Source organism: Lycium ferocissimum, chromosome 6 (genome assembly GCF_029784015.1).
Source record: "Lycium ferocissimum isolate CSIRO_LF1 chromosome 6, AGI_CSIRO_Lferr_CH_V1, whole genome shotgun sequence".
NCBI lineage: Eukaryota > Viridiplantae > Streptophyta > Magnoliopsida > Solanales > Solanaceae > Lycium > Lycium ferocissimum.
The window spans coordinates 40,448,076-40,461,833 of NC_081347.1; the positions used below are offsets into that span (position 1 = coordinate 40,448,076).

At 38.3% G+C, this 13,758-nt stretch overlaps 1 protein-coding gene across 1 annotated transcript in view; it reads right to left on the reverse strand.

Moving 5' to 3' along the window:
• LOC132059665 (5'-3' exoribonuclease 4) overlaps window positions 1-8,062 on the reverse strand; it is a 32,678-nt gene extending 24,616 nt beyond the window's left edge. The window contains exons 1-2 of the mRNA XM_059452362.1: window positions 7,824-8,062; window positions 7,236-7,473 (exon numbers count right to left, since the gene is read on the reverse strand). Of these exons, the coding sequence (XP_059308345.1) occupies window positions 7,236-7,430 (195 nt within the window). The 5' untranslated portion in view covers window positions 7,431-7,473; window positions 7,824-8,062. The remainder of the gene's footprint in view (window positions 1-7,235; window positions 7,474-7,823) is intronic.
• Window positions 8,063-13,758: the final 5,696 nt, after the last annotated feature.

Below are 13,758 nucleotides of genomic sequence, written 5' to 3' on the forward strand. Positions count from 1 at the left end.
CCGATCTCAAAGAACCACATTGTGTGCAAATCTTGGGGTCCCTGGTTATCCCACCGAGCCATTGGAGGAGTTCATCAAACGGCCTGATTACAAGGCCATCCGAGAGACATTGTACGGCCCTGATTCAAAAGCTACCTGGGCCCGTTATGGGGGCAAGTATTGGCAACACAAGTTCTTAAGGATGAGCAATTTTTGCCAAGAAGCCAGAGTTTGGCTGCGTCTCTTGAACTACCGCATCTTGCCATTGAAACACTATTCTGAAGTGCAAAAAAAGAGTGTGCGCATTGTTTTCTTCTTGATGACGGGACAGCCCGTTAACATAGGGCACTTGATGATGCAAGAGATGAAAAAAGTTCATGAGTGTATACCTCCAAGACTAAGTTTCGAAAATACCCTCACGTCATACATACTTCGCCTTAATGAGAACTTGCAGAGGACACATGACAGGGTCTTAGCAGCACCGGATGAGGTGCTTGACATTTCGAATGTCAAAGCACCTGAGCTCAGCAAGAAACAGCAGCTGACCCCGTCCGAAGAAAGAGTGGGCCAATCTACTTTGTTGGACCTAATATACAAGATGGCAATTTGCGCGGGCGGGAAATTTGATGTGGACTTCTCTGATGCATTTGCTTAGGTTCCTCACACTCCATACTCTCGGGCTCTTATGGGTGAGGAGTCCAAGCTGTCGGCTGATGAGGATGTTAACTCGTTAGACTTGATGGAGGCCGACATCGCCGTTGCTGAGGAGGTGGAGTCGCATATGGCAATGCTGAGATGGCAACCCAACCCGAGGATGGCGAGGCTGATGATTTTGATGAGGATGACTAGGCCCTAGTGGGCCCCAGGGAGTATTTCATACCTTACTTGTTTTTAATTTTTCCATCTATATGCACTGAAGGCATTGCATGATTTTAAGTGTGGGGTGGGTAATACGTCCCTGGATTTGTAACAACATTTTGAGGTTGCGGATGATGACTAGTATATGCCTTAGGATTTTTCAATTAGCTTGAGTCTTCGTGTTGCAAAAAAAAAAAAAATAGAAAAAGTTCGAAAATTTCAAAAAGATTTTTATTTTCTTTGTTTTTCTTTAATAACTTTTTAAGTCCCTCATTAGTAGGCATTCATCATCCATCCCCCTTTGGTTCGCTCAATGTATGATTTTTGTGTCATTTGTTGCTTGACGCCAGTATCGTTATGTTCCCTGTATATTGAGGCATAGAGGAGATTGTTCACGCAAAGAGTTAGAGGTTGGTGTTAAAGGTATGTAAAGGCTATTCCCTTTCTTTGTTTTGGCATGAATCCTCAATTGAGCGAGTCCTCAATACGAGCACAAAGAAGTGCCTCCATAAAGATCTCATCTCTATATTGTTCTTGATAGCTTCGTAGTAGTTTCCCTTGTCGGGAGTTTACCTTCAGACTAGCATGGTTGCTTATATAGTTAGTAGATAGAAAAGATGATTGTAGAGTTCATAGCACTTGCCTACGGGGCTATCTATTCACATGTTGCCTTCGAGGCTATTGACTATACAGTTGCCTTCAGGGCTATACAGATGCGGGCTTGCCTTCGGGCCTATACAGATCGCTCTTGCCTTTGGGGCTATACAGATACAGATTGCCTTCAGGGCTATACATATACAGATTGCCTTCGGGGCTATATAGAGTGCCTTCGGGGCTATACACTTGCCTTCGGGGCTATGCACTTGCCTTCGGGGCTATTTACACATGTCTAGATACCATACATGAGGCTAAGTAGTTTGATATTATGTTGTGTAGCTGTTAAATGACACAAGCAGGTAAGTATAGCCAGATTCTTTATTGACTCTTCAGTTTATCTTGTACCTTAGTTCAGTATCAGTTTCAATTGCCTTACATACTCGGTACATTATTTCGTACTGACGTCCCTTTGCCGGGGACGCTGTGTTCATGCCCGCAGGTTCAGATAGGCAGCCGGAGGGACCACATTAGTAAATTTGTCGAGTACCAGCTAGTGTGGTAAGCTCCATGTCATTCGGAGTGACCACGTCCAGAGTTTTGTGCATACACAGATGATGGGTAGGCCGAGGCCCTGTCCTGACCATAGTACAGTTGTCACTCTATAGAGGCTTGTAGACGTATCATGTATGTCCAGTAGTGTTAGTATGGCGGCCTTGTCGGCCCGCATAGCGATACTTATGTTATATATGACGGGATGATCCGCTTTGGTTAAGTTGATTGTTGTTCACAGACATTTTAGTGTTTGGCCTTGTCGGCCTAAGTTAGCCTAAGTTACGATACCATGCTTATAGATTGGCTTCATTGGCGTAAGCTATTCATTGACACAGGTTATACGAGCTACAGATTGGTACGTTCGGGCCTAGTGAGGCACCGGGTGCCGACCACGCCTCCCCAGGTTTGGGGCGTGACACCAACTGCACATCTACTCAGCAAATCTTTTTCAGAAACTGAACTTCCCAAGGTTAAGTACCTCATAGGTAGCTTATATGTAAAAAGTTATTGGTGTACAGTTATCATGGACAAATGACCGAGTAAATGCCTTAAATTCCTCCATCCTATTTCTGGCTTTACGTAAATCAGGATAAGTTTCACTATAACTTCGCTGCTGAATCTCATCTAAGATCCCATTTTGTCTTATTTCAATTCCAACAAGTTCTTTGTCCCACTGTATGCTTTCACATTAATCATTTACTTTGCCCTGCAAACATTACTGGTTATATCTTATCTGGTACACACAGTGTGCAGCATTTCCTTGAGTCCAGTTCACTGACGCAACTGATTAATATTCAAAAATAAGCAAGTTCTGAGAATGTCTTGAATTTGGAAGCTGAATTATTCTGTTTCATGCAAAAAGAAATTTTTTTTTTTTTTTTTTTTTTGATAAGGTAAATTTTATTAAAAGGTACCAAGATGATACAGAATTACAACAAAAACAGCCCCTGCCATACCAGGGAAGCTACAAACCCCCTATCTTCTCTAGGAAATTCATATATTGCTCCATATTTTCCATAACTCGTCTTTTACACCAAAAATACAAATTTACTAAGCATCAATTCTTAATCCTGGATACGTACTGCTTTTTTCCTTGAAAGCAAATCCTGTTCCTTTCCAGCCATATTGTCCAGAACATACACAGGAATTGTTCTCCAAACTAGCTTTTGAGCTTTACCCATCCCTTGGTGTTGCCATGAATCCAACAGGCTCTTCACAGTGGAAGGCATTGCCCACTTGACACCATGTAAATTTAAAACGAGCTCCCAGCACTGTCTTGCCACTTTGCAATGAATGAATAGATGATTGACTATTTCTGCCTCTTCTTCACACATGTAGCACCTATTACAAAGAGTGATTCCTTTCTTCTGCAAGTTCTCCTGAGTTAAACAAGCTTCCCTTGCTGCAATCCAACCAAAACAAGCTACTCTAATAGGTGCTCTTGATTTCCATATCGCTTTCCATGGCCAATCTGATTGATAGCACCCCTGTTGATTTTGTAGCAGCTTGTAACAACTATTAACTGTAAAGATACCATCATTGTTTGCTGTCCAGATTAAAGAGTCTCTCTTATCTTCTTCCAGATGAACAGTGTCCACCAATTGCATCAATTGAGCAAAATCATCAACTCCCCAATCATTGACACCCCTCCTTAAACTTAACTGCCAACCAGTGCTTGAGTAGAATTCCGATACACTTCCACTCTTGTTTGTGGAGCAGTTACACAAAGAATGAAATTTTGATCTAAGACTTTCACTTCCCAGCCATATATCTGACCAAAATTAAATATTATTATCATTCCCCAATTTCAGTTTCACAAATTGACTGCACTCACTCCATAACTTACTGATTGAGCTCCACACTCCCCCCCTTTGAAGAAGACTGAACTACGCGAGGAGCTCATAAGTCCTTCCTACCATACTTGGTGTCTTAAGTGAGTCTTATTTTGGGAAGCTTGCTTCTGTTGTATTTAACTACTACGAAAGGAGGCTCCGATCACTTCTTGTATTACCAAACTCTCGAGTCTCTTATATTTTATTGTTCATTTCATATTTAAACCATTTTACTAACCTCAGTTTTTGGGTATCTCCACAGAATCCAAATGCACTACTATCTCATTGTTTGAGTTCATCAAACACCACCGCCTCCCATAGTACCGGTTAAAGGTCCTGACATCACACAGTTGCATCAAGGGACTTCCAAATGATGCATCTTATGTCTAAGATGGAAGAAATATCTCTTAATACTCCTAGTGCTGAAGTTCTCTATGGCTTCAATAGTTGGGTCATATAAGGCACTAATCGCTCGATAGACCTTTGCGTTAAGAAAATCAGCTCTTGTTGTTATTAGGTAACTGTAAACTACATTATGTCCGAAATGTAAATACACATCTCACATGTGACTGTTAAAACTTAATATTTGTATGATAATAGTAACAATTTTATTTAGGCATGTCTTAGAACCAATCGTTGTAAAGTTTTATGTAACTATTTGACCAAAATGGAAATGATTCAATACATCTAAAGCCAAGAGCATATTAATGATGATAACTTAATAATTCTTTTAATCCAAAAAAAAGGGGAGACAGTACCTCACCATCCCCAGTCATCCATCTATACAACATGTGATATTATATATAATCCTTTCATCTTCCATCTGAGTAATTTGCACAATTGACCAGAATTATATCTGATTCTCAAACCATCTTTTTACAGGACATAGATTCCACAACTTTCTTAAGCTAAAATCCTTCTTGTACGTCCCTGGGAAAGGTCAAATGTCATCCACCAATAAAACAAGTTGGCGTTCTTTGTCAACTTTTTCTATATTAATTATCTGCAATATTTCTGCAACACACCTTTAATTAATTGCAAACTATATTTGCATAAGAAATAAAGAAAGAGATATTTGCAAAATACCCAGCCAATCTGATCTTGCCTACTGAAATTTGTAGTATCAGTTTTTGCTCCTCAAACGGCTAAACAAGTAACTGCAAGACATCCCTTCTCATTGAGGGTCCACAGTCACTCTTTCTAGGAACTTGCCAGCATACCTCAAGTTCTCACAAAAATTTAGCAAAACCCAAACTTCCAGACATAAATGCAAAAGCATGAACCTCCCATCAGATGTTCTAAAAAAAGATATAAGCCTTTATTAGCTTCATTTTACACACTTTACATTAGAGGTGTAAATGACTAAAGTTCTCAAGAGTCAAGCATTCCCTGAGCCGATCATGATCTCTGAGTTGCCCAAATCAGTAGGTTCCGGCTTATCCATGATTTTTTTTCCTTTAACATGCTATTGTTTGCCACTTGCACATATGACCTGAGCAACCCAACGCTGCTTTTTGCTCATTCCCCGCCTTCCCTATTCAGCATTGGCCATCAACACAATCCAGTGCCTCACTTTTCTCTCATCGTATCTCTCCCTTCCAGGTTCCTATATAATTCCATCTGTACGTTACCTTTGATTTCGCCATAATGAATTTTCTCTCTATCTCCATTTTCATTTGTCTCTGATCTTCCCTTCTTTCTCTCTCATTCCAGACCATCTTGTAACCTCCTTCGACAACAGTTATTTTTGGCAAATGCAAAAATAACTATAACTTTGGAGTTGGTAGACATATGGTGACAGCAAATCATGAAGACTCATCTTCTTGCCTCTAGCATGTTTTTGTATAATTGTGTAGCGACTTAGGGTAAGAAAGGTAGGGTTTCATTGTCGATTTGACAAATAGGAATTACTTTCTGACTTAACTTGTTTCCAGTTACTCGTATTATTTTCCGTTATGGAATTGCCAAATCAATTTATATATGCGCCAGCTTGCACGCACCTCGACTACATACTTGTTGCTTCCCACCAACACAGTTAACAAAGTAACTTTACCTGTCAAGCTTAGGTAGATAGTAAAAGAGCACGTAGCATAATTTAGTTTCTGTTGGGATTTGAACCCTGGTTTCTCGTGTTCTTCCCCTACTTCACTGATTTTATTTGTCAAATAAAGTTGCCTTCTTGCTATCTCTCCCTCACAGTTGATCTAGCCATGCCAAGCTTGAGTCCTCCATTCATTCCCTAAATTCGAGCTTAAGCTCTAATAGGCGCTTCACTCGATTTGGCTCATTTGACCCCTTTCATCCAATTAACCATTTTCAACTATTACTGCTAACAAGAATCAATAGAAAGACAAATTTTCTACCCAACATGATTTATAAGCCAACAGAATCACAATAAATGTTATTAATACACGTTAGGTTCTGGAAGGCCCAAACACATAATTCATACTCTTTACAGTACATATAAAGAGTTTCAACTAGAAAAATCTCCACCTTAAAGAATGAAAGTGTACTGAATCATGATAGCCCACACCTATAAGGAAAATTATTAAAGTGAGCCAGTCCTTTGAATTTGAGCGACTTTTGCCAACAACAACATATCCAGTGTAATCCCACAAGTGTGGACTTTTGCCAATAATCTTCTAATAAAAATGAAATCCCTCTAAAAGGAAAGAGGAAACAAGGTCCTTTTATATTTCTCCTATCCTAAACCCTATTAGGCAGGAGCAAAAACAGATATTAAATCTTGATGACAGTTTACTGGTCCAAAGTTTACTCAATTAAAGGATCTTAATTAGTTGGGAAAAGTACAGCACAAGGAGAGTACTCTTGTAACGACAGGGATAGTAGACTGTACAAGGATCTACAACCATATACAAATAGGACATGAGTATGGTAGTTGTCCAAGTAATATACCACTACCATATACAAATAAATAGGACATGAGTATGGTAGTTATCCAAGTAATATAATAGTTTGTGGATGCACTTGGGATTCACTCGTAATAATGGATTGGGCTTTTTTTTGGAGGTACATGCATCAAGAGAATCTTTCTAAAGCAAGAAGCAACCGATTGAATTGTGCAGAAGCCATTGTCTCTTGCCATATAAGCACTGGTCCCTCCGTTTTCCAGCTGGACCAACTCAGAGGAGGTCAGTCTCCTCTAATGCATGCTTCACTAGCAGCTATAATTATTAAACAAACTACCTATTCAACTGCATATCATGAAGCATGCATGTTTCCCTATAAACTATATTCCAGTGTATAGTCACAACAGAATAACATCCTTTTAACATAGAAAAGCTATAACAAACTATTTGCCAAGCAACTGTAGAAAACAAATTCTCACGTGCATGGTGCATGAATTTGGTATATCAAATACCAAATAAATTCATTCAAAAAGAAAGACTTGTTCACCTTTCCCTCGGGATGAAAACAAGGATGAATGATGCCATTCATGTCCAAGTACAAGTTATCAAACTCCATGCCATTAGGGTTTGGCTTTGAAACATCCAACCCATCAATGCCCTCTTTAGGCTCTTCCTCTACCACATCCACAATCGATAGCGGGTATCGATCGGCCAACCACCTATAAAATGCTGGTACTCCCATTTTTTCTGATTAGCCCAACTCCAGTAAATTAAATAACTTGCACCTGATTACCAAAATTTGATCAACAAGTTAGCGTTTTTCTATTTAACTTAGAATTCTTCATATCTATGTAACCTTTTTATCTGAATAACAGGTGACAGAAATTGCTGGATTGAACAGATACATAGAATTAGTCAAAAGGTTAGATTTTTTGTAAATGCTTAGGTAAAACACACACAAATACAAGAACATAAAGCCAACTCGTGTTGGAAAGAATGATAGCAAAAATTATAACATCCATGTTTTACAACTTGTAAGAAGAGAAAAATTAGAAATAATAAAGCATGGAAGATGCTTTTAAAATGAAATGAAAGAGAAAACCCAAATGAATATAAGCAACAAAACGAAACATACCTGAAGGGGTTTTAGAAATTCTTGTCAATTCAGCTCAGAAACGGATCAATTGAGATTTGAGAAGAGAGAGAGGGGGGGCAGGTTTAGGGAGATCAATTTCTAAAAACTTAACAAATCGCCACAGCAGCGATAGCGATGAATCATTTTGTATTTTCCTCTCCTCTTCTCTTCTCCTTACCTAACTCGTCTCCTCTTCTCCGTACGTAACTCTTTCTTTTTTCCTTCTCTTATTTTCCAGTCCGTGGCATTTTGCACCCTTAATTACCGTTTGGCCATAGAAATTAAAAAAAAAATTCCTTTTTTTGGGAATTTTGAAGTTAGAGTTGTGTTTGATCATAATTTTTAAAATTATATTTTTTTATTAAAATATACTTGTTTCGATTGTGAAAAATTTGGTCTTATTTTTTAAATTCTAAATACAACTTCAAGTTGTATTTGAAATTTTCATAACCAAACACTAATTTTTGAAAAAAGTAAAAAAAAGTTCAAAAAAAAGTGAATAATTCTTATGGCCAAACGGGTCCTAATGTGTGCTCTTTTTTCAACTTGCATTCTATCCTATTTTTTTATGATTTAGACCCCAATCTCTTTATTTCCTTGCAAAACAAATAAAAACACCTTTTTTATAAATTTACCAACAACAACAACATACCCAGTGAAATCTCACAATGTGGAGTCTGGGGAGGGTAAAGTGTACGCAAACCTTACCCCCACCTTGAGAAGTAGGGAGGTTGTTTCCGAAAGACCCTCAGCTCAAGAGAAAACAAGACAAAGAGTCAGATAAGGACGAGCATATCAGAGTAATGCGAAAATGGGAAATAACAAGAGAGAAGAAATCATGATAAAACAACCTGGAAAGAAAAGACCCAACAAATATAAGCAGAAATCAAAGGGCAATAAACGATAGAGCAAAACTACGACCACTATTGCGAAAGAATAAGTGAGACTACCTACTAGCCTTACTAGTCTTCTATCCTAATCTGAGTCCTCCACAACCTCCTATCTAAGGTCATGTCCTCGGTAAGCTGAAACTGCGTCATGTCCTGTCTAATCACCTCTCCCCAATACTTCTTTGGCCTACCTCTACCTCTCCTGAAACCGTCCATGGCCAACCTCTCACACCTCCGCACTGGGGAATCTGTGTCTCTCCTCTTCACATGCCCAAACAATCTCAGCCTCGCTTCCCGCATCTTGTCCTCCACCGATACCACTCCCACCTTATCCGGGATATCTCCATTCCTAGTCCTATCTCTCCTAGTGTGCCCACACATCCACCGCAATATTCTCATTTCCGCGACTTTCATCTTCTGCACATAAGAGTTCATGACTGGGCAACATTCCGCGCCCCGTACAACAAAGCTCTGCCTAACTACCACTTTAAGAACTTGCCCTTAAGTTTCGGTGGCACTTTCGTCACACAAAGCACTCCGTGTCGAGCCTTCATTTCATCCACCGCACCAATACGATGAGTGACATCATCATCGATATCCCCATTTCCTTGTATAATAGACCCAAGATACTTGAAACTTCCTTTCTTTTGGACGACCTGGGTACCAAGCCTCACTTCCACGTCAGCCTCATTTGCTACGCCACTGAACCTGCACCACTCTGTCTTGGTCCTACTCAACTTGAATCCTTTAGACTCCAACGTCTGCCTCCAACCCTCTAGCTTAGCGTTAACTCCGCTACGAGTCTCGGCAATCAAGACTATGTCATCCGTGAACAAAATACACCATGGCACCTCACCTTGAATTTGTCACGTCAATCCATCGATCACCAAGGCAAATAGAAACGGGCTAAGAGCTGATCCCTAATGCAAACCCATCAGAACTAGGAAGTGCTCCGATTCTCTTCCTACTGTCCTTACCCTGGTCTTGGCTCCACTATACATGTCTTTGATGGCTCTAATGTACCATGAGGGCAAAATAGGAATATAAATAATATATCTTCTTTTTACTTAAATTTTTTTATTTTATTAGGAGATTAGATGAACTAAAACTCTTCTCGCTATTTACCCTGGCATCGTTGAAATTAGGTTAAGCCCTCCAAGCATTCATCAAAGAAAGGAGCAGTTAAATATTTTGCTAAAAACAAATTTCAACACTGGTAAATCATTGATGGATAAAAACAAGGAGAAACAGAAAGATCGGTTGAAGAAGGACAAATTGAAAGGTAAGAACTTCAGGATAAAATATATTCCATTTACATGCTTTTAAATTAGCTAATGAAGTATTGACTTGCCAAAAATTTCTTGGTTGAAAACGTGCTTAAATTGCAAGCTTCATTGATATGTTCTTATCCTATCCTTTATCTTTTTTGTTTTTGTGTAACATCTTCTATCTGCTTTTGGTGTTCTTCTTTTTATTTCCCTTGCGAAGAATACAGATCACATGTCACTGTTGCACGTGAATTTCGTAAACGTAATGATACCAAATGAAATTCCTTAAATTGAGTCGAGATGTAATACTTGAATTTCAAGTTCTGACAGTAAATTTCAAGCTTGTTTACTTTTTCTCAAGCTCAACAGTAGAAAACTCAATCTTGATGCTTCTAAAATAGTGTGTTATCTCTTCTCCTTGTGGCTGGAATTAGCTTATGTGAAAGCTCAGCCACCGGAATTTTTCATTGTTCCTCTCTTGACCCTCCACCAGAAGAGGACCCAAGTTATGATGATGATAATAATCTTGAATTTTTTTTAATCCAAAGTAGAGAGGACTGATTTGAACATACCACTCTCGTAAAGATGAGGACCCAACTTATGATGAACATAATAATCTTGGTCTAATGCAACCTAGTGGTTTTCTCTCTATTGCTTGACACTTGTTGCACAAAACTCTGGTGTCAGTAGCTCATGTTGTAACTTCACTATTCTCTTGCCTCTTTGTGTTAGAGCCTTTGCTTTTATTCTCTGTTTTAGAGTGCAAAGTTGTAGGATGGTGCCTGTATTCAACTTCACTTGGAGTTGTCTCTACTTTAAAACTTCTTCTCCCTTGTGAATACTCGTCTTCTTCATTCCCTCCTTCAATCTGCATCGAAATACACACAAGAAAAAAAAACTCAAATCGTTTTGAAAAAAAGAACAGAATTTGCTTAATATCCAAAATAGAAAAAGGAGTGAGGGGTAAGCTTACCTATATCCTTATTGTAGTTTTTTATGGAATATTCTGGTATCAAATGTAGTTCTTAATTTTTGGTTGTTTTGATTTTATTTAGAAATTATTTGATAATGGACTTTTTACACTGAAGATTCAACATGGAGGTAAATTTTTAGATGCACCAAAAAGGATTTATTTGGGAGGTTCGGTTGTTTATATTGACAAGTGTGATCCACATATATGGTCATTGCAAACCTTGAACTTGATTGGAAGAACAAAATTAGGCTACAATAATATTCTTGGTTGGCACTTCAAACTACCTATGACGGACACTGGTGCTGGTTATATTCAATGCTTAACTAATGTTGATTGTGATTTAATGGTAAACACTCTTCCAGCTAACAGGGTTGTTGAAGTATACATTACGCAGGCTAATAATGTGTTAAAATGACAGAGTCAAGTAAGCTCCAATGTTGATAACGTTTGTGAGGATACTTGAGTGCAAACAGATTTGGATGCATTTAAAGCTAGTGGAGATAATCATATTTCCAGATCTGCAAAGATAAGTATTAACTTAGATGACTTTGAATTGGAAAGAGCAGAATGTAGCGGGGATAAGAATAATGATATTGACCAAGAATTGAAGCATTTTGGAAGTGATGATATCATATGAATGAAAGCGAAGAAGAGTTGAATTGTATGGAGATGGATTCAGACAGTGAATGGCTTGGAGTATGGGATAGCACTGGAAAGACAAGGCAACTGTGCAACTGAAAGGGAAAGAAAGAATTAAACAAAAGGAGAATGAAAGAAAAAATCTAACGGGGACTGGTGAAGTTAGTGCAACACAGAGGAGAAAGGGGAAGGAAAAAAAAGAAAGATAAACTGATGGAAGAAACTAAGAGTACCAATTTTGCAAGGTTACTATTGGAAGACTCAAGTTCAGAAGATGAGGATGATAACATCTCTTCTAAAAACGATGAATCGGATGACATGAGAAATATTAATGATGATGATGATCAGGTTAATAATGTTGCATTTAGGGCAGATATAGAGATGGCTAATCCAGAATTTTTATTGGAAATGACATTCATCAACCTCGCATTTTCGTACATTTGAATATTCCGAGTTAATGTCGGGAAGTTAAGGACAAGATTAAATTTTTTTTTAGAATGCGTAAAGTTGTTTATTCATCCTTTGTATTGGAATGGAGCGTTAAGGATAAATTCGGAATAAGGAAGAATTGGAGGCCAAAAGTTGGAAAGAAATAATTTCATGGAATAGCCAAATGGCCAATGTGGCCGTGTGGCTATGAGTGGGTCCCACCCACATGTTGGTCAATATTTTCATGCCAAGGAATGGCACATGTGTATATTACATATTTGAGAGAATTGTATATATGTGCAAAGCTTACCATGCAAGACTTATGTATTTTGTCATGACTTGGAAATTTCTAGAAAATTAAAGAAAAATTGAAGAAAGGAATTGGAAAAAAAAAAAAAGAAGCCAACCGGCCATGTGCTACAATATATATATATATCTATATATGATGACTAAGTAAGATATTAAGTCATCATTTTCATTCAAGGAAAAATCAAGAAACTTGGAGAGAAAAGAAGAAAGAACAAGAGAGAGAGAGGCACGGCCACAAGGGGCGGCCGAACTGCTCTATGCGCTGATCATGGAGAAATTATTTTCTCCTTGTCTCTCCACTAATTAGAAGACCCTCGTCGACGTGGAGTGGTTGTTGAAGGAAGAAAACCACCCGTTTTTATGGAGCTTGTGTTAGCCGAGAATAAGGAAGAGGCATGGAAAGGTATGGTTCAATTCTTTCTTGCATGTTTATAAATGTTTTGGACGTGTGATTATGTATGGAAATGGGTGGAAATCATGAAAGATAGCATGTTTGTGTGTGTGGCCGTGTGTGGTAGTGATTGTGTACAAGGAGTGAATTGAATCTAATTGGTATTCTAGTTGTTGTTATGGATGGTTTGTATGCGTTATGATGTGTAGAAATGGATGAAATTCATAAAGTTGTGTGTGTGAGTATGTTGGCCGAAGGGGAGGCTGCCTTGTGAAGGAAAAAGGAATCAAATTTATTTAATGTTCTTGGTTATTGTTGTTGAGAATTATATGATGAAAATGAATGTTTGATGATTTATGTTGAAGTTGAAATTATGTGGGCTGAATCGGAACCTAATGTAATTTCAATATGTTTTCTTGAAGGTTATGGAAATGATCTTGCTAGCATATGAGATTGTTGGTATAGTTTATGAAATTGAAAGAAAGAAGTGTATCGTTGATGTTCTAATGTAGTTGAAGGGTTTCGGGAAAATTAGTCTATGGTTTGGGTTGTTTGAAATATTATATGGAATGCTTGAAATGTTCTTAAATCATGTTTGAATGGCCTCGGAATAATATTTAAACGAATGATCATTGGTGTTAGTTGGAAGGCATGAAGGTTACTTGAATTGAATATTGAAGTGTTGATTGAAATGGTTAGTATAATTGTTGGTAATGTTGTTAGTTTGGCCGGGTTGTATTCCGGGTTTGTTGTTGTTGAAATTGGCCAAGTCGAACTTGGTGGGACGGTATATTTACGGGGAGATCTTTGCCGAAATTTCGGCGAGCAAAGTGTTACTTTAAAGAATCAACTTCCAAAGGCACTAATCAAGTTTTGGTAAACATGACCAATTTGTAGATTTTGATGGATTTGGAACGTGAATTTGGAGGAGCGTAAGAGGCAGAAAAAGGTATGTAAGGCTTCACTTTCTTTCTATGGCATGTCTTAGATGTAATAGGCTTGAATACGTGTCTCGGGGACAATCCCCTTCCTAGAA